Source organism: Arachis ipaensis, chromosome B9, assembly GCF_059453495.1.
Source record: "Arachis ipaensis isolate K30076 ecotype BB chromosome B9, ASM5945349v1, whole genome shotgun sequence".
Taxonomy (NCBI): domain Eukaryota; kingdom Viridiplantae; phylum Streptophyta; class Magnoliopsida; order Fabales; family Fabaceae; genus Arachis; species Arachis ipaensis.
The window spans coordinates 23,715,724-23,740,834 of record NC_142444.1 but is presented as its reverse complement, the minus strand read 5'-3'; the positions used below and the strand labels follow the sequence as shown (position 1 = coordinate 23,740,834).

Genomic DNA, 25,111 nt, shown 5'->3' with positions numbered 1-25,111 from the left:
TATGCCATTCCGCCATCAGGCCAGATCGTCAACTAGGGGTGGCAGGCGAGGAAGCCCGCCCCACCCCGCCCTGCCCCGCCGGAAGCCCGCCCTCTGGCGGGCTGGCCCGCCCCGCCCCGCCTATTCAGGCGGTCCCAAAATCCTAGCCCGTCCCGCATAATGGCGGGCTGGCAGGCTAAGTCCGCCTAAATTTTTTTTTTTTAATATTTATAAAGACATATCTTCTATTTAAATCAATATAAATGCAAATATGAAATATAAATAGTCTCCAAAATAAATAAACATAATCCAAAATACAAAAACATAGTTATAAATAGTCCCATAGACAAAATAAATATAATCCAAAATCCAAAAACATAATTATAAATAGTCTTCAAAGCATAATAAACATAATTCGAAACACTTAATTTTCATCTTCATCTTCATGTAAGTCAATAACATCATTGGAACCAACTCCTGAAGAATAGCCTTCTCCTTTTGCAATATCTTCCTCATCTAAATCTTCCTCTAGAAAAAAGTAAATAAATATATTAGAAAAATAGTACATAACAGTGTTCAAAATCACTCAAGTATGTATGTCATAAATATAATTATACCATAATCATCATATCCACGTATCCAATTTCTGGTGTAAATCACCACTTCAACATTATCTGACAACAAACGACTTCTATACTTATTTAAAACATGAGAACCCATGCTAAATGCAGATTCTGAAGCCACAGTAGTAATAGAAATGCTCAATAAATCTCGTGCCATTAGTGATAGTGTTGGAAAACGATGATGGTTGTCTTTCCACCATTGCAAAACATCAATGATTGTATCATTGCAAAATAATGTTGCCTCACTCAAATAAATATCAAGTTGGTTCTTTCCACTTTTCACTTCAGCTTCTTGATTGCGGGACATCAATTTCTTTGCATTGCAAACAATATATGAATCAAAAAGTATGAAAAATAAAAAATACATATAACCAAGTAGATAAAAATACTTACACCAACAATTTTAATAAGCTGAGTTCCAATTACAGAAGATGTTGCTTGAGAAAAATTACTTGGAAGTTGGGAAGAACTCTCTACAGTTGTAGAGGAATTGTGGTCATAAACCTCAAAGAGCTTGTATAACTTACTCTTCACATGCTCCACTTTGTCTTTAGCACTAATAGGATCAATCTCATTATAGCAATGCACCAAAGTGTTGAGTTTAAATCTAGGATCAAGAACTGCCCCAAATGCAAGAATAACACTGTATTCCTCCCAATATTTCTTGAACTTAATCATCATTTGTTCTCCCATGTTCCTTATAAGCACTTCATCATTCTTCAAACTATTCATCAAAATAAGCTGGATTTGCCAAACTTGTAAAAAATACAAGTTGGATGTTGGGTAAGAAGTTCCAGACATCAACTTGGTAGTTTCGTAAAATGGTAACAAGAAATCACATATCTTTTTAGTTCTTCTCCACTCATCTGATGAAGGACAATACTCCCTAAATCCAGCTTCTTTTACTTTATACATTTCAAAAGCTTTCTTATATGGAATAGCACTTGCAAGCATTGCATAAAGTGAATTCCACCTAGTAGGAACATCTAAATATAATGCAGTTGTATACTCAAGTCCCTCAATATCTTGAAAACATTCTTTAAACTTAACCATTCGACTTTCAGATTTTCTCAGATACTTAGTAGAATCTCTAATCTTATGCACTGCATCACCACATATTTTCATTCCATCTTGGACAATAAGATTTAAAATATGAGCAGAGCAACGAACATGAAATAATTCACCATCACACAACAATGAACCATGCACATCCAAAGTACTTTTCAAGTGTTCAACACAAGTATCATTAGAAGAAGCATTGTCCAAAGTAATGGAAAAAATCTCTTTATCAATTTTCCACTCATTCAAAAGCGTAAAGATTTTAGAAGACAAATCAAATCCTATGTGAGGAGGAGGCATATGACAAAAATTGAGAATTTTACTTTGTAATTTCCAGTTCTCATCAACAAAATGTGCAGTCAAACATATAAACCCCTCATTGGTACTGGAAGTCCAATGATCAGATGTTAAGCAAATTCTATTTGGAATGGAAACTAAAATTTTTTTAAGTTTCGCAGCTTCTCTCTTGTGAACTTTCACTATGTCAGCCTTAACCGTATTCCTAGAAAGAAGTTTTAAAGTTGGACTTATATATTTCACCCAATTTCTAAATCTCCTATCATCAACCATATTGAATGGCTTATCCCCAGCAACTACATAAGAAGCAAACATATCTCTAGCCACTCCTGAATCAATCTTAAGTGCACCCATTTTAAGTTGCAATTCTGCTATAGTCTGACCAATATCTTCATGCTTAATTTGAGTACAACTATCAAGATATCGTTTTAGAGTAGAAGTGCCATATCACTTACCTCCAGCTTTAAACACCTTCTTGCATCCTTTACACTCAAAACGTTCTACTCCATCCTTATCTAGACCGAGATTTTTGAAAAAATTCCAAACATCAGATGTTGCTGGTCTCAGCCTTTTCGAACTAGGTTCATCAACCTCAACCGGAGCAGCCTCAGAACCAGCTCCAGCAGTAACAAGGTTACTCACAGTTTCAGAATTCATATTTTCTGAAATAAAAGCAAATATAAATTGTTTATATGAATCTGAAATAAAACAAGTATCAACTCATCTGATTTAATCAAAACTCAACCATTAGCAAACCACACAAAAAACAGCAAACAATTTCTGAATCTGCATGACTGCATCAGATTTAACCAAATATTAACCATTATCAACCATAATCAAAACTCAACCATTATCAAACAACACAAAAAACAGCAAACAAGTTCTGAATCTGCATCAAATTTAACCAAATATCAATCATTATCAACCATAATCAAAACTTCACAAAAAATAGCAAACAATTTCTGAATCTGCATCAGATTCAACCAAATATCAACAATTATCAACCGTAATCAAAACTCAACTATTATCAAACAACACCAAAAACAGCAAACAATTTCTGAATCTGCATCAGATATAATCAAATAACCATTATCAACCATAAACCCTAATTTACCTATATCAAACAACAAAAAACACAACAAATAAACCTAAATCTCTTTTCTCAAATCCTAAGCCAGAAAACTAACATACCAGAGGAGACGAGGACCAGGACAGAGGAGGCGAGGAGCAGCGGTGTCACGGTGATGAAGACAGACAAGGAGACCCAAAGAGCGAGACCAACAGTGAGAGGACAAGACCCAGGAGCCCAGGACTGAGACCAGCAGCGACAACGGCTAGACAGAGCAGCAGCGGTAGCTACAACTCACAAGGACCGAAGATCGACGGTGACTGCGACTCAGCGAGTGTCAGGGGTAAGGACGGAACTCCGAAGTGCGAGCGTGAAGGCTGAGGTCGACGGAAGTGCGATCTTGAAGGGTGAGGATACTCAGTGCTAGACTGCGGGTGTGACCGTGTGAGTGAGACTGACTATGGTCTATGGGTGGAGAGTGGAGACTGGAGACTGGAGAAGCTGAAAGCTGAAGGCTGAAGGCTGAAGCTCTGTCCTCTGTGTTGTCGTGTTGACGACCGAGGGAGTGACCGAGTGAGAGACTGAGAGTGACGGTGAGGATTGAGGTCGAGGAAGCTCAAAGCTGCAAATCTGGAAATTGGGGTTAGGGATTCAGTGGGGTTTCATTGGGGAGTCAGGTCGGGTCGGGGTTAATTGGGTTCTGGGTCTGGGTGAAAACAATAAGCCTTTTAACAAAAAAATGCCTCGGCCCGCCGGGGAAGCCTGCCCCGCCCCGCCAAAGCCCACGGTTTAAGCGGTGTGGGTTAGGCGGGCTTTTGTCTTTTGGCGGTCCCAAATTTCCAGCCTGGTTCATCTTTTTTGGCGGGTTACGTGGGCTGACCCAGCGGGTTTAGGCCCGTTTGCTACCCCTATCGTCAACCGTGTGATGGGAGGTGGTGGAGGGGCATCAACTGGCTGGTTTCCGTGAAAGAATTTCGGTGCCGCCGTGTTCGTCGTTGGAGGTGGCGTCGCTGAGATAGTAGGCTGCTGAGCAGATAGAGGCGGCGTCGTTGCCGTAGATACAGAAAAGTAGTTGGGGTTAGGCACCATAATGATTGGCTATTCTGATGCACCCGCAACCTATGACATCATCCGGGTAGTCAGATTAGAGGGAGATGGTCCAGAATTTCCAGGGGTACCGGCAGAAACCCTTCTTCTACCACGATCACGACCACTAGGGTGATCCGCAACACCTCTACCTGACGTCATGTCTGCAAAGAGTATACCAATTAAAAATATGCTAAACATATTCACAACATTATTCAAAATACTTAATCAAAATAAACTACGTTAAGCTTAGTTAAAGAAATACATTATCCGTTAAATAAATTAAAATAAAAGAGGTAAGTACACATTCCAACTTCACAAACATTTAGCAATATATATTACTACATGTATAATTTTGTCCATATTCAAATAAGAAGTCATCCGTAAGTCATTTAAAATGATCTCATATTTGAGTTTCTTTTGAATTTACTGTCATTCTCACTCTTAAAACATATTAAAAATTAATGTTACTTATTATCGAGAGATACTAATTAACTTGTTGACTATTGACTTATGCAAAATAATAATAATAATAATACCTTAACACAATCAAATATAATATACATTATAATGAATAATATAATATAATTAATTATACTGACTATGCATAAAATAAAGAACTACCAAAATGATAGAAAATTAAATATTTAATTACACATATAAAATTAGTTTCACCGAAGATTAACCCATATAAAAATAAGTTTAACCAACTTCACAAATATTTAGCAATATGCCTATTTGAACATAATAACTTGAACTATGTGAAATATGTGCATTTAAACTTGAGCATCACCAATTTACTAAATTCAATTTCAATTCAATACCAACAGCACAAAAACAACAATATCACATCATTACAGCATTAGAACTCACAAAAGTTTAAACATAATCTAATTCTATCTTAATCATGTAAATTCGCTAAACAGAAAAATTATTTCTAACTAAATCATTATACTAATTAACAATAAAACCTAAATTAATCCTAAATTTAACGAAAACAAAAATAAAAATTTATTCACCGGAGAATGTAGACACAAAAGTGAATGGGAGAATGCTGGTGGTGGCCGGTGCTATTGGTGGCAACTGGCAGAACTGGATGGCAGCGAGAAGGAGAGGGGTTGCCAAAGAAGATGTGGCGACAAGGCTGACATGCGGCGGGGCTGACGGAGCGGCAGGGAGGGAGAGGGTTAGGAAGAGAGTGGAAGAAATAAGGAGAGAGAGAGAGAGAGAGATAGAGAGAGAGATGGATTGAGGAGGTGGCAGCGGCGGGGCTGATGGCGGAGTTGACAGTTCGGTGGGGAGGTAGATGGTTAGAGAGAGAGGGAGAAGAAAGGGTAGAGAGAGAGAGAGAGAGATTTGAAATGAAAGGGAGAGCGTTCACACTTCGAATTTAGGGTAAAATTACCGTTGAAAATACCCGACGATAAACCATTCCCAGTCACCAAAACGAAACGTATTGACTAAATGGGTTTACCGGCGGATTTATCTGACGATAAATCCGATACTAACTTACATGGCTATTTTTTTTTGTTTTCCTCCAATTATTATCGGCGAATTTACCGTCGAAAATGTAAATTCGCTGAATAATTTAACCCAACGAATTTTACGCCTTTACTGCCAGTAAATCCACCGCTACTCTACAATGCAAAATTTAACAGTAAATCCGATGATTCTCAATATTTTTTTGTAGTGAACTATTTCCAATTAGCTGCATCTATTCCTGATGGTTTACGCTTAGCATTTTCTTCAATTGTCTTTGTCTCTTCCTGATGAAACTTATGAAATAACTTCTTGAATCTTTCCAATTTTATCCTATCCTTTGCAAAATTCCTCTCTTTATTATTCATTTGTCATCCCCCTCATATTCAAAGACCCGCTACAAAATTGAGACATTGTTAGTAACTAAAACCAAGGAATAGATATAAAAGTAACATAATGCGAAGAATATGAAAATAAGAAAAAATAAGGAGTAATATAAAAATATTTAAAATAACATAAGCATCTATATCACATTTAGTCACTAAATTATATAAATTAGAGTACCAACATTAAACATGTGAAATAGTGAACACGAAAATTTGTCAAGTTGTATAAAATACCCGACACGAAGTTTATACCCTAAAAAAATTATACCCAAAACCCCTTAAACTATCAAAGCTAAAGTTATATGTTAATTGTGTTATATGCATGTTCTTTCAGATCTTTGTTCATTGTCCTCTAACTCTTTTTGCATATTAGAAATTGGTTAAAGTCAGCTGCCAAACTCCCTAAATATCCACTTAATAAGCCACTCGCCCGATCAACTGGTTGCAACTCTCAGTTAAATCGTAGTACGATCTTTCTACTAGGAGGAAGTGCTATAGCCTCTGTGTCACGCCATCCTCTAAGGAAGAAGACCCACTTAATTTGCATGATTGTGGCACTAACTAAAGAAAATACAATATAATGAATTAAAAATTGAACATATACAAGATTGGAGGAATGATTATTACCAAAGACATTTATGGACCAATAATTCGTATCTTTGCGGTTGTTGGGATTGATGTGACCTTCTGGTTCTTGTTCGGCAAATAAGTCATCGACGTGATCATCCCGTGATTCTACTACATCAGCCTTTGGATTGTAATCCTCATCATTTGAAGATACATCACCAACTTTAGCTTCTAATCGGTTCTCTGTGCGTGGTGTGGAAGCTTCATAGGCATTAGTCGGAGTTGACGGAGCCACCAGTGTTTCAATACGAGATGCACAGGATTTTTTTTTGAAGTATTCATTCGGGATGTTTCAACACTATTATCCTGAGTTACGACATCAGTGCCAGCATCAGTTTTGGCTGCACTTATAAAGGTGTACCGAAGTTTCCTAGGCATTTTTAAAACCTTGACACAAACTAAAATCATTATACAATTATTCAACAAATGACAATGTTAAATAATTTATTTTGTACATATAACTTTATATTAGTAGCATAGCAATTAAGTGATTAATTCTAAATTAATTGAAGAATGAGCAAACACAATATGCATAGTACTCTTCATTATATTTTACTAAAAGTTTTAGAACTACATTTTAGTATTTCAAATTTTTTTATTAAACAATAATTTTGTGTAATCACGTTGCATAATCACTCATAAGATTCATAATCCTTTTATAACAAACAACCAGTGTCATGGTATTTTTAATTACTAAAGGAAAAATAGGAGTACTAACAAGCAGTAAGCCACAACAATAACATGGTGAAGGAAAGTCCAGCTTGTTGAAAAAATTCGAATATCTTTACTATTTTAAGATACACAACAAAGTCATAAACTGTGATTAGGTCTTCTTGTTGATAAAATTCCAGTTTCTTTCCAACCATTTTCAAACTCAAACAAATTAAACAAGATTCAAACTCAAGCAATAGCTTAGCCAGGAACTTAGGGTGCCCCTCACATCTAATTTAGGAAGATATCTAGGAGTTTCTCTTATTCATGAGAAATGAAACCAGCAACACTTCTAGTTTGTGATTGATCGGATTCATACCAAGCTTTCATCTTGGAATAAGTCTCTCACTGGGAGAACTACGCTCGTCCAATCTGTCATATCCACTATCCCTAGCTACTGTATGCAAACTATGCAGCTTCCAAAGCGGTTTATAATAAGATTGATAAGTTTTGTAGAGATTTTCTCTGGAGAAATAATGAAGAAGACATGAAGGTTTATCTTCTGAATTGGGACAAAGTTTGTAGGACTAAGGAAGAGAGTGGATTGGGTATTTGAAAAGCTTATGAGACTAACCAGTTATTCCTTATGAAGCTGGTTTGGGGTCTCATTCACAATAAGGACACCTTGTGGGTAAAAGTCATGAAAACTAAGTACGGATATAAGAATGGCAAGATCCCTAAAGTTCACCAAAAAACTAGTAGCTCGAATGCGTGGAAGGGAATCACTTCTATTTGGGATAAGTTTTGTAATCAGCTTGTATGGAGAATAGGAGATGGAAATGATATTTCGGTTTGGGAAGATCATTGGATTCCAGGGATTCCTAAACTAAGAGAAGATGCTAATATCAACCTGGACGAGAATAGAATGGCTGGGAAGATCAGAGATTATGCGAATGAGCATGGGAATTAGGACTGGGGAAAAATCTCTCAGGTTCTGCCTGACGAGCTGATTGATCATCTACGCACCTTAAAAGCCCCTAATATCTCTATGGGGGAGGATTGTGTGAGCTGGGCTCCAGTAGCAGATGGACATTTTTTTATCAGAACAGCCTACGACGCTTTATTTAAGGATAATAATAAAAGCAGTAACGTATACAAGCAAATTTGGAGACTAAAGATTCCTCAGAGACTGAAGTCTTTCAGTTGGCTGTTAACTCATGAAGCTTTTTTAACAAATAGCAAAAGTAAAAGTAGAAGATTAATTGAAGACTGCCCCAGATGCCATGATGTTGAAGAGACGATACTCCATGTTTTGCGGGATCGCCCTTTTCATTCTCAAAGTGTGGACCAGTATCATTCACAAAGATTATCAGGAGACATTTTTCACTCAATCCTTCCATGACTGGTTGATAAAAAATCTTCTGGAAGCCTTAACTTCGGTTAATATGACTACTTGGCCCATAACTTTTATCACCACCTGTAACTTAGTGTGGAGAAGTAGAAACGAGCTTATTTCCAGTGAAGAATGTTTAATTTCGTCGCGTTGGGATAAATCTTGCAGACTATTATCACTTTGCTCTTAACATAACAGAGGTCAATACTAGAATTTTTAGACATACCAGAAAGAAATCAATTGGATGGGAACCACCGAAACATGGATGGCTCAAACTGAATGTGCACGGCTCGGTGCTCCACCCTGGAAGTAGAGGAGCGTGTGGCGGCATTATTCGAAATTGGGAGAGCTGTGTGGTAGCGGGTTTCAGCATGAAGATTGGGACGTGTACCATTACTATGGCGAAGATTTTGGATTTTTATGTCAACATCAAGCTAGCAACGGAGATGAGAATCTCCAAGCTTATGGTTTAGTCTGATTCTAGATGTGAGGTGGAGCTAGTTCAAAAGTCGCCAATGGAGAAGCACTTTTAATTTGCTCTGATTCGGTCTATTAAAGAGATTCTAATTGGCTTGGATCCGTGCATCGTCGTTCGGCAGATTTACCGGGAAGCAAATTTCTGTGCAGATGCTTTTGCTAAAGCAGGGCAAGAACAAGAAGCTGGAGTCCACTGCTTCGAGCTTTTCCCTACCATGCTCGCACCACACCTGCTTGCCGATAGGAGTGGAGTCAAACTCCCAAGAGATGTTCTGATGTGATTTTTTTGTTCTACTGGGCCTTGGGCCCTGCTATATATAAAAAAAAATCAAAGACTAAGCATATGCCTCGACAGCTCAAGGACTAATTCGTTGTGGATCTGAGCTCCATTTAATGGTTTGTTGCTGGCTAATGGGTTGCTGCATACATAAGATGGGAATCAAACTACGACATTTGTTTAAGTGGACGAGTGAACTGACTACTCGACTCACCCAAATTGATTTTTTGGTATTTATCTTTAATAGAATTAAAATGAATAATTAGACTTATTAATTTTTTGGGACGTAGGGTAGACTTTTGTTTTGGGCTGGACATAGAACGCAACTTGACAGAGAAGGTAAAAACCCAAATTCTCCGCCCGAATTGAACACAACTCCAATAACATAAGCCTAATACGTGACAAAAACAAAAAAGAGAAGCCAATATAGACAAAAAGAAAAGAGCAAAACAAAAAAAATGGCAAAAAAATGATTTTGATGTATCGTTAGCACAAACTTTTTTTTTATATAATTATTCAATCATATGCATATATTTAGATAATTTTTAAAATAATTTTATAAATTATATTTTAATATAATTTTTTATAATTATGATGAAAATTTTTTTATTTTTAAAATTTGATGATTTCAACTAAGAAAATATATTTAATAATTTGTATTTGACCAAAAATATTTTAAAAAAATGGATAGGAAATTTTATGCTAAGAGGATATTTTCTTATAATAACTTTATTTTAGATATCAAATTTTTAAAGCTAAAATAGACATTTACTAATAACTATTTGTTCATTTCATTTTATGTAAATAATCTTAGTATACAAAACAATATGTGTTAAAAAGTTAATCTGATTTTAATCTTTGATTTTTAATTTGTATAAATAGTCAAAATGATTCTCAAAAAATTATATATACATTAATATGATTTTCAAAAGATAGACATCTTATATCACATGTCATTATTTAATTAACGAAAATAAAAATTTGACTCATAGTTATAAGCTATAATTTATAGAAATTAATTTAAAGTGTATGGTATTTCAAAAATCAAATTAACTTACATGTGATTTTTTGGAAACTATTTTAACTATTAACTTTCTTTTTTGTTTTACACTTTATTCCAAACAAATGAATGAAATTAAATTATTAAACTTACTTTTCCTCCCCGATTTTCCTATATCTAAACAACTCAAGATCTCTGTTTCTTTTCCCTCCCTACCTTCCTCCCTAATTCCTTTCTTTTCATTTACTTCTATCCAAACAAAGCCAAAACCTTAGAAATGAAAGAGAAATATAACAGGTAGAAGGATTAAAAAATTAAAAAAACTTTTTAAAATAACAATATTAGTAAAATGATAAAATGATATTTTAATATTTTTTAAATTTATAATATTTATTATTTGTGAATCCTATTATCTTAATCAAAAATTAATTAATGGTATAAATTAATTTACTTTTTTTTAAAGTGACTAAATAAAAAAAATTTATCCCCATTATATAAAAAATTTAAATATTGTTCCGGCCCAACCCAGTAACGACCCGGATCCACGCCCGAGCGGTCGACCCTACGAGTTATGCGACCCGATTTAGGAGGGGATCTACTCTCCCTCGTCCACGTTGGACTTGGACAGCTAGCAGAAGCTTTTAGGAAGGTGGACCTGGCTACCAGGAGGCCCACCCGAGTACGAATTATAAGAGGGGAGGGACCTACCCCTCCCCAAAAGTACATCACCTACCCTAACCTTAATAACCGCCTCTTGTACGGACACTGACTTGAGCATTGGAGTCCTTACAGGTAGCCCCACCACTTCCTCAACTCGACGACCCGGAAGAGCCTCCATACTTAAATCCATCCAGGACCAGTCCCCTGCAACTTCTCTACTCCGGTGAACTCCGTACCTGATCCGTTTGGTCTAAGTGCTACCGAACAAATATAATTCTCTATTTATACATATGTATGTATATTGTTCCTTTCATTATATATATAGAAAATATAATTCTTACCTATATATTATAATATGGGAAAAGCTCTACATCCATGTAAAAATTACCTGGATGGTATCTAAGTAACTTTCACTCCACGCCCCACACTCCCGTTTGTTTTATACGCACCTCTTATAACCTAAACATCTTTCGCGTTCTTCTTCTCCTCCTCCTCCTCCTCCTCTTCCTTCTTCAACCTAATTAAATTCGTTGTTCTCTTCTTTCGCGTTTTTCTTCTATGCATTATGGATTTGGATTGATTCAACGCAATTATCTTCGTCGTTCATCTTCTTCTTCGTTTTTTTCTTTGATCGACACTTTTGAATTGAAACAATGAATGAATTAACTTCAAATCAGTTGAATGAGTGTGATTTTGATGATTCTTCTCAAACGCATCAATTTGATGAGGTTTGGATTATTGAATTATGAATCGAATTTAATGGAATGAACTCTTTAATTTTATTTGAAGTGAATTGAGTGGACTAAGGTAATCTACATCTGAATTGAATTGATAATATGTAACTGTGAGTAATTGTGAGTGTCAGTAATTGTGAGTAACTCTGAGTAAATGTGAGTAACTTTTCAATTCGGTAAGTACTAAAGAGGTGGTTCATCACTTTCATGTTTTCGGTTCGGTCCGCAAAAAGGAGTCTAACAAAAATTAGACCAATATGTTCTGTTTTCTTCCCTAAACACTATATAATTGTTTCACCGTAATTAAGATTTCGGTTCACCATAACTAAGATTTCGGTTCACCATGAGTACCGTGTTCGATTCACCATGAGTACTGTATTCGGTTCATTCTGTACTATTCAAAACTCCTCTTTCTCACCTTCTACTGCTTCTTCACCAGAGAGAGAAGGAGGAAAAGACAAAAAAATACAGCAGCAACAACAACAAAAGAATGACGATAGGGTTTCAAGGTTTAGGGTTTTAGGGTTTATGGGTTCAGGGTTCAGTGCATAGGGGTTCAGTGTGTTTCAAACTTTCGGTTCGTCCCGCGTATTAATTTCAATTCATCGTGTTCATGGTTGAGGGTTTAGGGGTCTAGGGTTTAGGGTTCAGGGTTTAGGGTTTTAGGGGTGTAGGGTTTACGGTAGGGTTCAGGGTTTAGGGTTTAAGGTTTAGGATTTAGCATTTAGGGTTCAGAGTTCAGTGTTCAGGGTTCGGGTTCAGGGTTTAGGTTTTAGGGTGTAAGATTTAGGGTTTAGGTTTTAGGGTTTTAGGGATTTAGGGTTTATGGGTTCAGGGTTCTGGTTTTAGTGTTTAGGATTCAGTGTTTAAGGGTTCATAATTTTTTGGTAAACAGGAGAGCGATTTGGATTACTCTTCTGAAACGAATCAAACTGACAAAGTTTGGATTATTCAATTTTGAATTGAATTGAATGGAATGCAATTGCTAATTTGAATTGAATTAAATGGACGGAGGTGTACTGAATTGAATTGAATTAAATTGATAATATGTAAATTGTAGGCAGAGTTATTTGAATTTTGATTTTATATAATGGATTATGTTTCGTTCACTCAGTACTATACAATTGTATTATATTCGGTTCACCATGAGTACTATGTTCGGTTCACCATGAGTACTGTGTTCGGTTCATTCTGCAGAAAGCTGTTTGAATTTGATTTTATATAATGGATTATGTTTCGTTCACTCAGTACTATACAATCGTATTATTTTCGGTTCACCATGAGTACTATGTTCGGTTCACCATGAGTATTGTGTTCGGTTCACCCTGAGTACTGTCTTCGGTTCATTCTGCACTATTCAAAACTCTTCTTTCTCACCTTCTACTGCTTCTTCACTAGAGAGAAGGAGGAAAAGACAAAAAAAATACAGCAGCAACAACAACAAAAGAATGACGATAAGGAGAAAACACGTGAAGAAGAAGGAACGCGAAAAAGGAAGAGAAGGAGGAACGTGAAGAAGAAGGCGAAAAAGAAGAAGATGCTCCATGCGTAAATGAGCGTGAGAAGAAGAAGAAGAAGTGCGGGAGAAGAAGAAGAAGCGTGGGGGAGAAGAAGCGTTGGGCGATTTCGTGTGTATTGGGCGCGTGTATTTCACGTTTCATTTAATGGTATTGAATTCTTTTGTGTTGGGCCAACTTGGTTACATGGTTACATGGATGTGTAGCATCCCCGTTATAATATATGCATAATATTAATATATCTATTATATAATTATAATTCTAACATTTACATTAAAATATGTTATTATGTGTTTATACAATAAAATATTAAAAAGAATTTTAAAATAGTATATTAATTAAAAAACATGGTTATTAGCAATATACCCTAAAAATAAATTTGATATTTTTATACTTAACTATTTATTTTCTTTCACACTTCATTCGAAATAAACCAAAAAAAAAAAAAAAAAATTATTACTCCAACAACCTCTTCTTTCTTTAAAAAAAATAAAAATATAATAATTTTTACTCAACTTTCTTTCTTTCCCTTCCCTCCTTTCCACTCTCTTCTTCTCCCGGTAGTTTCTTATATCCAAACAAAGCCTTAGGGTTTTCCTTATTTCCTTACTTTACCTTTTCATTTTTTTGCGCTCCTCATCCGACCAGCTCCGGCGAACAGAACAGTGACCAGAGCGAACGGTGGAGAAGCGACAACTCCGGTGAGCAGCACGGTGGAGCAAGTCAGCATTTTCTTAGAAAAAGAATTTTAGTGATAATAATCTATTTAGCAATTATTTATTGTTGTTGGATGCAGTTTCATCTGTGTTTCTTCAAACTGATGATGTCATACAACTATTAGGTTCCTTTCTTACTCGGGATTTTTTTGTTGCACAGATGAGAGGGTCTTAAACAAGGTTCTAGGGTTCTAGAAGCTCGCCTAAAACAATAGCCTCATTGGTGTAAGTACCTAGCTACTATTTTTTTTTCAAATTTTTTTATGGTTCTTCTATTGTTCTCTTAGCTAAAAATGCTATGGTGTGTTGTGGAATACCTTATCCCTTGTACTTGCATAAATAGAAAAACAAATTAAAACCTTTATAAATCACACATAATGTAGCTTCCTTGGTTTTAAGTTACGATCAGCAGCACGGAAATGGTAACTAAAGTGGCATTAGCAACATAGTGTAATGTGATTCTTCCGAAGATTCAAAGTTTGAAAACAAGGCTATCCGATAATTATTTCATAGCTCTTGTTTTAATCCTTTGATCAATTTATTTCCCTCTCTGTATAACCCTCTGCATTACAATGTCCCAGCATAACTATTTATGTACACCAATATCCGTATTAGTCAAGGACTTTCTTTGTATATTTGACATCGATTGTGTTTTAAGTTTGAATGTAATAATATATGTTTAGAGGTTCTGAATTTCTCTGTTGCAGCTTCTGCAATGGATGCCAAAGACATCTTGGGATTGCCTAAAAATTCGTTCCCTCCTCAGGAGAAGAAGTCTCGACCTCCCAAAGAGTCTCAGAGAAAACCCGATGGAATTTCCCGTGAGGTTATCACATTCTGTTTCTGTTTCCACTTTCCACCTTTTGTACCATAGGGTTTACCAATTTAACACTTTTTCTTCTTAACTATTGTTTAATGGTTCTTATGTGGGTCACTGAATTGTATATAGGTTTATGCGCTTACGGGTGGATTGGCACCACTTATGCCTGCTGTTGATTCCTCTCAATTGAAAAGAAGGCCTCCACCAGACGAAAAGGTTTAACTTTTCTTCTATCTGTTTTATGACATGCCCTTCTTGTTTATTCTCTAATAGTCTAGTCAATGATACAGCATGGTAACCTTACTTGAAATATTTAGAAACATACTTGGTTAGTTTGATTTGAACTAGGGTCAATGGCTTAAAGCTGCAAATTCTAATCTTTGAATAAAACGTTCAAGTTTTAGAACTTGCTCACTTTCGCCAGTTTCTCTTGCAAATTCATACAAACACAGTTCAAGTTTTAGAAGTAGAGTAAACATTTCTTTGCAATACTTTTTAGTTTGCTGAAAGTTTTATTGTAGTTTAGCGTATGGGTTGAGACCTGTCAATCCATCATCCATCTAGTTTATCGGTATATGAAATTATGAATACAATTGAATCCACTCCAGTTATAATGATAGTTATAATGGATTTGCTTAGGTTTATTTAATGGGTGGTTAATTGATCAACAAATATAATTATTGGATGTCCATTTGCAAATATGCACCACTCCATTTGAAAACTAAAAGCTATATAGTAATCCTGTAATCAATTTGGATGTCCTTGGACTCCTGGAGAGAGATTTTAGAAAAAACCACTGCCAGACTTTGGATTTTCAGTGACAATGACAATGGGGATGGGTTGTTTCATCACTGAATATGGGATGGTTTTTCATTGACAATGACAATAATGCATCCATTGAAGTGGATTCTGGATGGGTTATGTTTTAGTGATTTCTTTGTGGAAATTAATTGATATCCTCTCAAGTGCTAACAGAACCTATACTTAAACAGTTTGGTTTTCTTTATTATTTATTATTTTTTACCTATCCATGGTAATTTCAATCCAAACTCCACCTAACCCTGCTGTCCATGGTTCAGATTAATTTGCACTTCTTAGTTTTTGAGACAGTGTTTGGTTGCTGTTCATGTCCATCAGAGACATGGACACGGTGACACATGCTTATTGTTTGTTTAATGAGACACAAATTTTGGAGGACATGCTGACACACGACGGTACACAAAAAAAAAAAAAAAATATATATATATATATATATATATATATATATATATATAGTGTCTTGCCAAAAAGTTGGGACCCAAATATTGGTCATGAAAGATATTTTTATTAGGAATTTGTACGTTCAAAATTTTTAAAATTCTGCTTTCTACCCTTATTACCTTCATCACCAATAACTTTCTCCTTATCAGTGGCAAAACTGGTGTTTAATGGCAAATGTGTTTGTCTCCTTATTAGTATCATAACACCCAAACAGATTACATGTGTTCATGTGCATCATTGTTTTGAGACAGTAACAAAGTAACAAACACATATATTTTGAGGAATTTAGTATTTTTTCATGTTTCTGATTCTATAAAGTAATGCTTGAGAATCTTCTGGGGAGAGAGAGAGGGGCCAATTTCCAAATGTGATTTGCTGTCAAGTTTAATCTTAAGGCATCTCTGACTAGCAGTTTTAAGTCATTATCTAACATCTGAGTTCTTTTTTCTATCTCCAGGTCGCTTGGCAGTGGCTTGGTTTCACCAGTTCTGCTCGTAAAGATAATCTTCATCTTTATCATTGGGTAAGTTCTTCTGCCACTGAAATTGCATTTATTCTGAGTATTTTTTTTAATTTTTTATTTAGAGAAGAAAAAAGAATTATATGAAACAGGATGAGGTCCATAATAGATACAAAATATGTCGCTCAAACCTAGCTGTTTACACTATGTAATAAGCATGCCAATCTTTTTGAATGTTGACTAAAGTAACACTGTAAATAAATAAATAGATCATAATAAGGAAGAAGACGGCGAATAGAGAGGGAGAGGGAGGGGGAGAAGGAGAGGGAGTTTTCTGATTATGATTAACTGAATTATAGCTGAACAGTTGGGTCACTACGCTTCTCCTAACTTACTGTGTTAGATCATGCTGAGCACAGGAGAAGCAACAAAAGTTACATTATTCTGAATGAAAATAATAGAAATAAAGGAATTATTAAAATCCCTATATTCTTTTATTACCAAATATACTACAGGACTGCAAAATTGTTGAATCTTTACACAAGTCAAAACATCTGAACAAGTGAGCAGAAACTGATGCAATTCCATATGGCAAATGATGCTGATGATTAGTTCTTGGACACCAAATTATCGAGTCCGAAACCCCTTAGCATCTTTGATTTACAGCAAACCTCCCAACTAACAATATGATCCCTTTAAGAGTCCCCAACCCTTGAAATATCTTGAGTTTCAGCAGCAAGAATACTTGTTAGAAGGTGAGAGAGATCGAAGAATTGGGGGAAAGAAAATGAATTAGTTGTATTGATTCAAACTCTAGCTGGTGGTATATATACAAGCACAAAACAGTAACTAAATTCTAACTAAATACAATTGCTCTAACTATAGTGAATAATCTAGCTATGCTGATATCTCCCCTCGAGGTGGAGCATAGATGCCATGTATGCCCAACTTGGCCATCAAAAACTTGAATTGAGGCGGAGGAGGTGCCTTTGTCAAAATATCTGCTACTTGGTGCTTGCTGGGGACGTGCATGAGCTTCAATGTACCAGATGCTACCTTCTCATGAATGAAATGGCAATCCATTTCTATATGCTTAGACCGCTCATGTAGAACAAGGTTAGTGACCATGTGAATCGCGGAAATATTGTCACAGAAAAGCATGGCTGAATCGAGATTGATGTGGAAAAACCTGAGCAATCCAAGCAGCCACACAATTTCACAAGATGCATTCGTGATAGCCCTGTATTCAGCTTCCGTGGAACTACTGGAGACTAGTGCTTGTTTGTTGCTCTTCCAAGACACTAATGAATCACTAAGGAAGGCACATTAACCAATTGTGGATCGCCTTGTATCGAGTCAGCTTCCCCAATCAGCGTCAGCGTAAACAGACAGGTTGAACTTGTTTGTTGCTGGAAATAAAATGCCTTGTGCCGGTGCCGACTTAAGATACCGAAGAATTTGGTGAACTACATTAAGATGGGGGACACGAGGGTCAGACATGAACTGTGCTAGTTTGGTGACAGCAAAAGCTACGTCCGGTCGGGAGATTGTTAGGTACATCAATCTGCCAATGAGTCTGCGATAGGCAGATGGGTTTGCCAAGGTCTCCCCTTCACCTGCGCGAAGCTTCAAATTTGCATCCATGAGAGAGGCAGCAGGCTTGCAACCCAAGAAATCGGTGTCCTCTAGTAGTGAAAGGGTGTATTGGATGCATGGCCTAATCTAAAATGCCAAAGGTCAAATTGACAGAAATTGACTTTAACAATGTCAGTAATTGGAATCGAAACTGGTGCAGTGATCTTGGAAGGTGGCTCAGGTTTCAGGATGTAAAGTCCATTGCTTAAGTCACCCTTCCCAATCTTCCTCAGTGAACTGGGGTCCTGGATGTCAAAGAAGTTGTGGCCAAATGTGATTGTGATTTGTGTGTTTCTTAGAAAAGAGGAAATTGATAGTAGATTAACAGAAAATTCAAGTACATATAGAACATTGTTCAATGTGATTTTAGGATTGATAATCATGGTACCTACATAATTTGCTGTGAAAACAGAATTATTTGGGAGGATTATTGAAAAATGTAGAGGTATGAAAATTGGAAAAGAGGTTCAAGTCACATGCTATGTGAATTGTCGCTCCATTGTCAAGGATCCAACAATTTTGAAGGCATTTGATTTCTTGAAAGTGATGAGAGGAGGACTATACCTGCAGGTGTGGCCATTTCAGTGGAATCAGCTGCTGGCAAATCTTGGATCTGCTGATTGCTGAGTAATACAATCAGTTGCTGTATCTGGTTCGGGTCCAGGTTTAGTGTGAACTTTGCCTCTGAGGCTGCAACATGATGAGCTGATGGTTTGGTGCCACGTCCTCTGCCATAACCAGGAGGAAAGCCATGGATCTTGTAGCATTTTTCCACTGTGTGGCCAAGCAATCCACAGTGGGAGCACATAGGCCTGTCCTCCTTCTGCTGCCCCCTGCCTCGTCCATAGAATTGTTGTTGAGGTTGATTATTCCTTACCAAGAACGCTACCTGATTTGAGGAGGAGCTAGTGCCAATTGACCTGTGCCTCTCTTCTTGAACTACGAGAGAGAGAACCTTGTTGATGGCTGGTAGGGATTCCATAAGCAGAATTTGAGCATGAATTTGTGCAAAAGATTTAGCAAGACCCATGAGAAAACAGTGTACGTATTCAGATTGAAGAAAGTCTTGCATTGAGCGGGCATCACTGCAGTTACACGGCACTGGACAATAGGAGCTGATCTCTTCCCATAGCATTTTGATCCTGGTGAAGTACTGAGACACGGTCATAGCACCTTGCTTTAGGTTCATGAGTTCCCTCTTTAGCTCGAAAATTCTAGGTCCGTTACCATGCTCGAACCTTTCTTTGAGGTCATGCCAAAGTTCCTCAGCCGAATCTGCATAAACGAGTGAGGTTGCAATTTTCCTTTGAAACCGAATTGAGGATCCAAGTGCTCACTACATCATTGACATATTGCCAATTTTCAAATTGCTCAGGATCTGCAGCTGGATCTGGCCTCGGAATTGTGCCGTTGATAAATCCAATCTTTCTCTTGGGGTTTAGGGCTTTCTTCATGGCGCGACTCCAAGAGTGGTAGTTTTCCTCAGTGAGTTGCTGAGTGACGAGGATCAAACCCGGTTGATCTGCCATGGAGAGTGCAAATGGATCCGTCATTTTAGGATCAATGAATCTTGGGGTAGTAAGATTTAGAACGTCTTCTCTAAACTCGTTGATCGGAGCTTCTTGCTTTCACTGCAGACAATCGCAAATCGGGGAAGCAATCAAACTCTCATCAAACTTTGTTGTGTGAGTTTATGAGAAGAGGAATGTTCTAGAAGAGAATGGAGTTTGCGAAAGAATGTTGTAGAAGGGAATGTCTTCTGATACTATGTTAGAAGGTGAGAGAGATCGAAGAATTGGGGGAAAGAAAATGAATTAGTTGTATTGATTCAAACTCTAGCTGGTGGTGTATATACAAGCACAGAACAGTAACTGAATTCTAACTAAATACAATTGCTCTAACTGACTGAGGGAGAGAGTGGAATGTTGGATAAACATGACTGAGCATGAAAGTTATAGTTATGTGTTTCTTATTGCAGGTCCGAGTTGTAAATGGTGTTCCACCAACTGGTGACTATTCTTTTGCCAAGTATAACAAGGTAAATATAGGTTCGGACTTCAAGCATTACCTTGATGCCTTCTCTCTCTCTCTGTGTTTACATGATTAAAGCTTATTTTACATACTGTGGTGCAGTCTGTTGACATTACAAGATACACAGATGAGGAATATGAGAAGTATTTGACAGATCCTGTAAGTATCATGTGAAAATTGCATTTTTGTTCAGTTACATAGAAACTTCGTCTATGAGTTTGCATATATGTCAATGACCACTTTTAATGCTTCAAGGAACAGAATTTCATTTCCAGAATTATTTTGAGCTTGTGGTCTCACCACTTGTATTGCAATAACCATTGGATATATATAAATTCGTGATCAAAATAGTTGGGCCTTAGCCCCGATGTCTAAAGTCTACCTGTGTTGCATTTGTTTCATTTACACTATTGTAATCTCATTTGTGAAGGTAATTTTTTAACTGCCACTATAATTCTGTGGTTTTGAAAGTTGAAACATGTGGACATTCTACAACTATCTTTATATCTATATCTGTTAAGAGGTGTTAATGTGTTGCTCTCCTCCATCATATTATATCTTTGTAGAGGTGGACCAAGGAAGAGACAGATCAGCTGTTTGACTTGTGCGAACAATTTGATCTCCGATTCATTGTCATAGCTGATAGGTTCCCATCATCTCGGACTCTAGAAGAATTGAAGGATCGATATTATAGTGGTATGTATATTCACTTAACTAATATTATCTGTTGCTTTCTGATAATTTATCTTCTTTTTGGTTCACACACTGGAGTTTTGGTTGTTTAGTATAGAGATTAGTAGATTATAACATAAAGCGATTAAATGAAACATTTAAATTTGATTTTGGTATGTTATTTCGCCTGGCTTTGTAGTATCACGGGCTTTATTAATTGCTAGGAATCCATCTTCTGTGGATATTGCAGCACATCCTCTTCTTAAGGTATGGCAAAACTTATGAATAATTTAGCAGTGTTGCAGTAAAGACATTCTCTTTTAAAGAACATGAAATAAAATGTACCACCATGCCTCCTATTCCATATGCACTGTAATTTTTATTGAATGTTTGTATTATTGTAATTAATAAAAATATTAACTAACATATCTTAACACTTTTACCTTTATAGCATGATATTTATCAATAGTATATGTTTACTACTTTACTTGTATCATGTATGCTTTGAATCATAATTTCTCTAAATTGTGATGTGATTCTCACAATTCAATACTATTCCAGAGTATTTCATTTTGTTTTGACTTCTATACTTTTCTTTCTTTTGTCATGTTTCACTATCTATTGTTTTTCTCCTTTTCTTTTTCACATGTCTATGTCTATTTTGTTTTGTTTTAGTGTTGGATTATAAAACTTGTGCAGTTACTATTCTTTTGGTCTCTTATATTGGTGACTATTGTTGTGAGTTGTGATTTGGATCTAGGCATATTGGAAGTATATAGTTCCCTTTATAAGTTCTGCTGAGATATTTGACTTCAAAATACTAATACATCAGTTCATGGATAATGATTCTATACTGATTTGTGAACTACCAGTTTGGAGGTTTGGGCTGTTTGGCCTACTAATGGAATAGTCCTGGCTAATCCGGTCCTACTGGCCATTTCAGATCTGCTTTTTAAACACAGCTTTAACATTCCAATTTGGCTGTTTATAAAGAGAATGAGGTTTTAGATGCATTATGTAATGAGTATTCTTATTCTTGTTCCTCAATGTAGGAACCATATAATATTTCACGTGATGTGGAGAGGAAACGAGCAATGTCCCTGGTCCTCTCTCAAACAAGGCAACAAGAGCAAAGAGATGAAGAGGTTTTATATTATTGATTTCCTACGGTTATTGCTTCATGGCTAATGAAGTTAATTTAGTTATCTGTCTATCTGTTGCTATTATTTTATGCAGGTTCTTGCTGAAGCAAAAAGAATAGCTCAGTCACGCATACCTGCTAAGGTAAATTTTTAAAATTGGTTGTCTGTGACATCTGTAATTATAAGACGATACCAGAACTTGCTATCAAGAATTAATCGTATGTTCCAATCATTATGGTCTTGTGATTAATTGTTTCTGAAATCCTGACCATGAACTTCAAATAATTGGTAATATTTTAATTGGCATATTTATGTATCAAACAAATATCTATGGTGACTGGTTCTTTTTGGGGATCTGCGAACCAAGTTAGAGCTGGAAACAAATGTAATTTGTATCATTTATACCAACAATAAATTATCGCGAGCGATGGCTGATGGTTTAGCTGTTCTGTGTTTGTTATTATGTAATTGAGCCATTGAGGCTACTAAATTCATTGAAATTTCCAAGTGTCACTCGCATGCTGTACATGCATCTGTGCCTTTAATTAATGATATCAAGCGTCTCATTCTTCATCTATTTAGGTTTCTCAAGAATCTGAGATGGCTGTTGCTCCAAATGCTGGTGTAGAAGTTACTGAGAGGACTATCCCGGGTGAAACTGTGTCTCCACCTCCATCGAATGCGCAACATCCACTGATACCTGTGCCGCCTCCATTGTCAACCGAGAATGCATCAACTCTGGCTTCTCTTCGCATTGTAAGTTAAAAAAAAAGTTTCCATTCGCATATCATCTGTCTCTTTCTCTTCACTGTTGTCTACTTAAACCAGCTCTGTTTTCCCTTTCCTCTCCTTGGACCCCTGAAAAATGGTAGAATATACAGGATTCTTTTACTCAGGTTTATGAAATTTGTCCTAGTATTGATCCAGTGATTCAAATAATGTTTGTGTGTAATCTAATAGTAAGAATATTTCAGCTTCGTGTATATCTGAGGACCTATGCACTTGAGCAAATGTTGCAAGCTGCAAGCTCAACTGCTGGATTGCGAACTATCAAACGGGTTGAACAAACTTTGCAAGACCTTGGGGTTTGTCCATACACCCTGGACTTTAATCCTGTTGATATATTCCCTTTTTTTTTAATCTTCAGTGCTGGCGTGTAGTAGTTGCTGTTATTTTTGACAATGTAAGAAACACTTGTATTCTTTACTCAGGAGAGAGAATGATTTACAATTATTAAATTCGTGACTGTTTTCAACAGCAGGGCTGTAGATTACCTAAACTCTTACAAAGCCCAATCATATATGTAACAAAAATGCTCATTCTTTGTGATGCCTTTATTTCCTCTAATTTGTTTTCACTTTGGCTGAAGGTCAATTTGAAACCAAGGGTTCCAACAAAAGCCGTTTGTGCTGAACATCTTGAACTAAGGAAAGAAATACTAACTTTGTTGAATCTTCAAAAGCAGGTATATAGTATTCTGTCGAAAGTAAATTTTCTATATGGAATGCATTAATTTATTTTATGCTTACTTTTGAATTACTTGTTATGAATTAATGATATTTGTTTCAGCTGCAATATAAGGAGGCTGAAGGTTTACCTTTTCGTGAAGGGTCCTTCACTGAAACACCAGGAACACCAAAGGTAGGATCTAGTTTCATTTGGTCTTTGTGACTACTTATCAATGTTTTTATTCTCCAAGCATGCTATTCTTTTTTCGTAAGTTTGTGATTCTGAAACGACTGATAGCATTTTCATAATGGTGAGCAGGATAGAACATTTGTTCCTGACTCAAGTTTCGGAGGTAATGAACTATGCACCTGCAACCTGATTTATCTATTGCTTGGAATTTTATCTACCTTCTATTAAAACGTGCATGTTTCAGTGGAGAGGACTGGCAAAAGGGACCAAAAGCGCAAGGTGCGTGACTATATATTAGTTTCGTTCAATTATTCTTCCCTCTGCTGCTTTTTCTTACTTATTTTTGGGCAATTTCATCGTACATTTCTATTGATCTCGGAAATTTTGTAAGTTTAGGCACCTGGAAGGCTTTCAGAAGCACCATCATCGCCAGCCCAGTCTAAAAGACCCAGAAAATTAAAGGCCTCTGATTTTTAGTTTTCTGGTAAGATCTTCAGTTTATGCCAGAAAACAAAACTTGGTCACTATTCTTCTATAATGCATATATCCACTAATTACTTATTTTTTATGTTATTTTAATTTCTATGTTATTTTAACTTGGTGTTTGATGCACCATGCAATCAAATGGTGTAAATTTCATAGTGCAACTTAAAACCTTATTATTTGTTATGTACCTTTCAGTTTATATCATTTATACATCTTAACTCGAGTGCATTGAAGGTATTGCCGGTATATTAATATCTGATGTGCTTCAACATTATTATGGTACTTGTTATTTTATCTTATTTTAAATTTACTAGAAAGTATTGCCCGTTATTTTTTTGCAAAAGCAGTGTTGGTTGCTGAATCAATTAAATGGCATGACCTACTCACTCATCCAATTCTCAATTATGTTTGACCCATTTTGGCAGATAAATTTAAATAAATGATCTGGCTTTCTACATTCCTTTTCTTTTTCCTTTTGCTTGTTTGGACCACCACTACGAATCTTATTAGTGCTTTATATTTACTATATGAACTTTTTTTCTTGTTAATCTTCAGATGGCGACTGGAAGAGATTTTTCGATCTGTAACACTAGTTTAGACAAACTGATTTCTTTTATGGTGGTATTTATCGCAAAATGGAACATGGAAGTCCAATGGAACTGGCATCTTCACCATGTATGGGTAGTTGGTAGTTGCTTCTGATCAGACAAGCTCCCTGTTAGGATGTTAGGATTATATGTAATTAAATTTAGGTTTTGTGAATTCTAGTTATTTGTAGATAGTTTATGTTAATATTTCAGGTTGAAACTTGTTCATTTGCCTGATAGGAATATAGGATGTAGGATTTGCCATGCTTGGATGTAAAATCATGTTTTTTCTTTTACAACTATTATCCACTTGAAAAAGAGTATATTAAGCTTTCTTAATATTGCCCCCC

At 36.2% G+C, this 25,111-nt stretch overlaps 2 protein-coding genes across 3 annotated transcripts; one reads left to right on the top strand and one right to left on the bottom strand.

Moving 5' to 3' along the window:
- Positions 1–403: 403 nt before the first annotated feature.
- Positions 404–4,116, bottom strand: LOC110266791 (zinc finger BED domain-containing protein RICESLEEPER 2-like). The gene is made up of 9 exons (XM_021111807.1): positions 3,908–4,116; positions 3,150–3,292; positions 3,011–3,072; positions 2,837–2,847; positions 2,715–2,752; positions 2,414–2,620; positions 996–2,347; positions 597–915; positions 404–507 (listed from the first exon to the last, which is right to left on the bottom strand). The coding sequence occupies exons 1-9, from the start codon at positions 4,114–4,116 to the stop codon at positions 404–406; spliced, it is 2,445 nt and encodes an 814-aa protein (XP_020967466.1).
- A 9,665-nt stretch (positions 4,117–13,781) lies between these two features.
- On the top strand, positions 13,782–25,100 carry LOC107617862 (SWR1-complex protein 4). Of its 2 annotated transcripts, none has more exons than XM_016319732.3 (19): positions 13,782–14,015; positions 14,191–14,255; positions 14,738–14,856; positions 14,980–15,066; positions 16,568–16,633; positions 20,184–20,243; positions 20,339–20,395; positions 20,803–20,932; positions 21,108–21,175; positions 21,961–22,053; positions 22,145–22,192; positions 22,633–22,806; positions 23,025–23,135; positions 23,420–23,515; positions 23,620–23,691; positions 23,818–23,851; positions 23,933–23,967; positions 24,085–24,172; positions 24,730–25,100. In XM_016319732.3, exons 3-18 carry the CDS (start codon positions 14,746–14,748, stop codon positions 24,163–24,165), a joined length of 1,323 nt encoding a protein of 440 aa, XP_016175218.1. In that variant the 5' UTR covers positions 13,782–14,015; positions 14,191–14,255; positions 14,738–14,745; the 3' UTR covers positions 24,166–24,172; positions 24,730–25,100. The 2 variants fall into 2 exon arrangements, with proteins under 2 accessions (XP_016175218.1, XP_016175220.1); XM_016319734.3 differs by having other exon boundaries at positions 13,825–14,036.
- Positions 25,101–25,111: the final 11 nt, after the last annotated feature.

What these genes read in the sequence shown, in the direction of transcription:
- LOC110266791 (XM_021111807.1), bottom strand. Translation starts at nt 4,116, where the DNA reads ATGGTGCCTAACCCCAACTACTTTTCTGTATCTACGGCAACGACGCCG. An exon ending in AACGGGCCTAAACCCGCTGG is followed by an intron (nt 3,293 to 3,907) that starts GTCAGCCCACGT and finishes TGCTCTGTCTAG; the next exon opens with CCGTTGTCGCTGCTGGTCTC. An exon ending in GAAGGTGTTTAAAGCTGGAG is followed by an intron (nt 2,348 to 2,413) that starts GTAAGTGATATG and finishes TTAAGCATGAAG; the next exon opens with ATATTGGTCAGACTATAGCA.
- LOC107617862 (XM_016319732.3), top strand. Translation starts at nt 14,746, where the DNA reads ATGGATGCCAAAGACATCTTGGGATTGCCTAAAAATTCGTTCCCTCCT. An exon ending in AAACTTTGCAAGACCTTGGG is followed by an intron (nt 23,136 to 23,419) that starts GTTTGTCCATAC and finishes CTTTGGCTGAAG; the next exon opens with GTCAATTTGAAACCAAGGGT. An exon ending in AAACACCAGGAACACCAAAG is followed by an intron (nt 23,692 to 23,817) that starts GTAGGATCTAGT and finishes AATGGTGAGCAG; the next exon opens with GATAGAACATTTGTTCCTGA.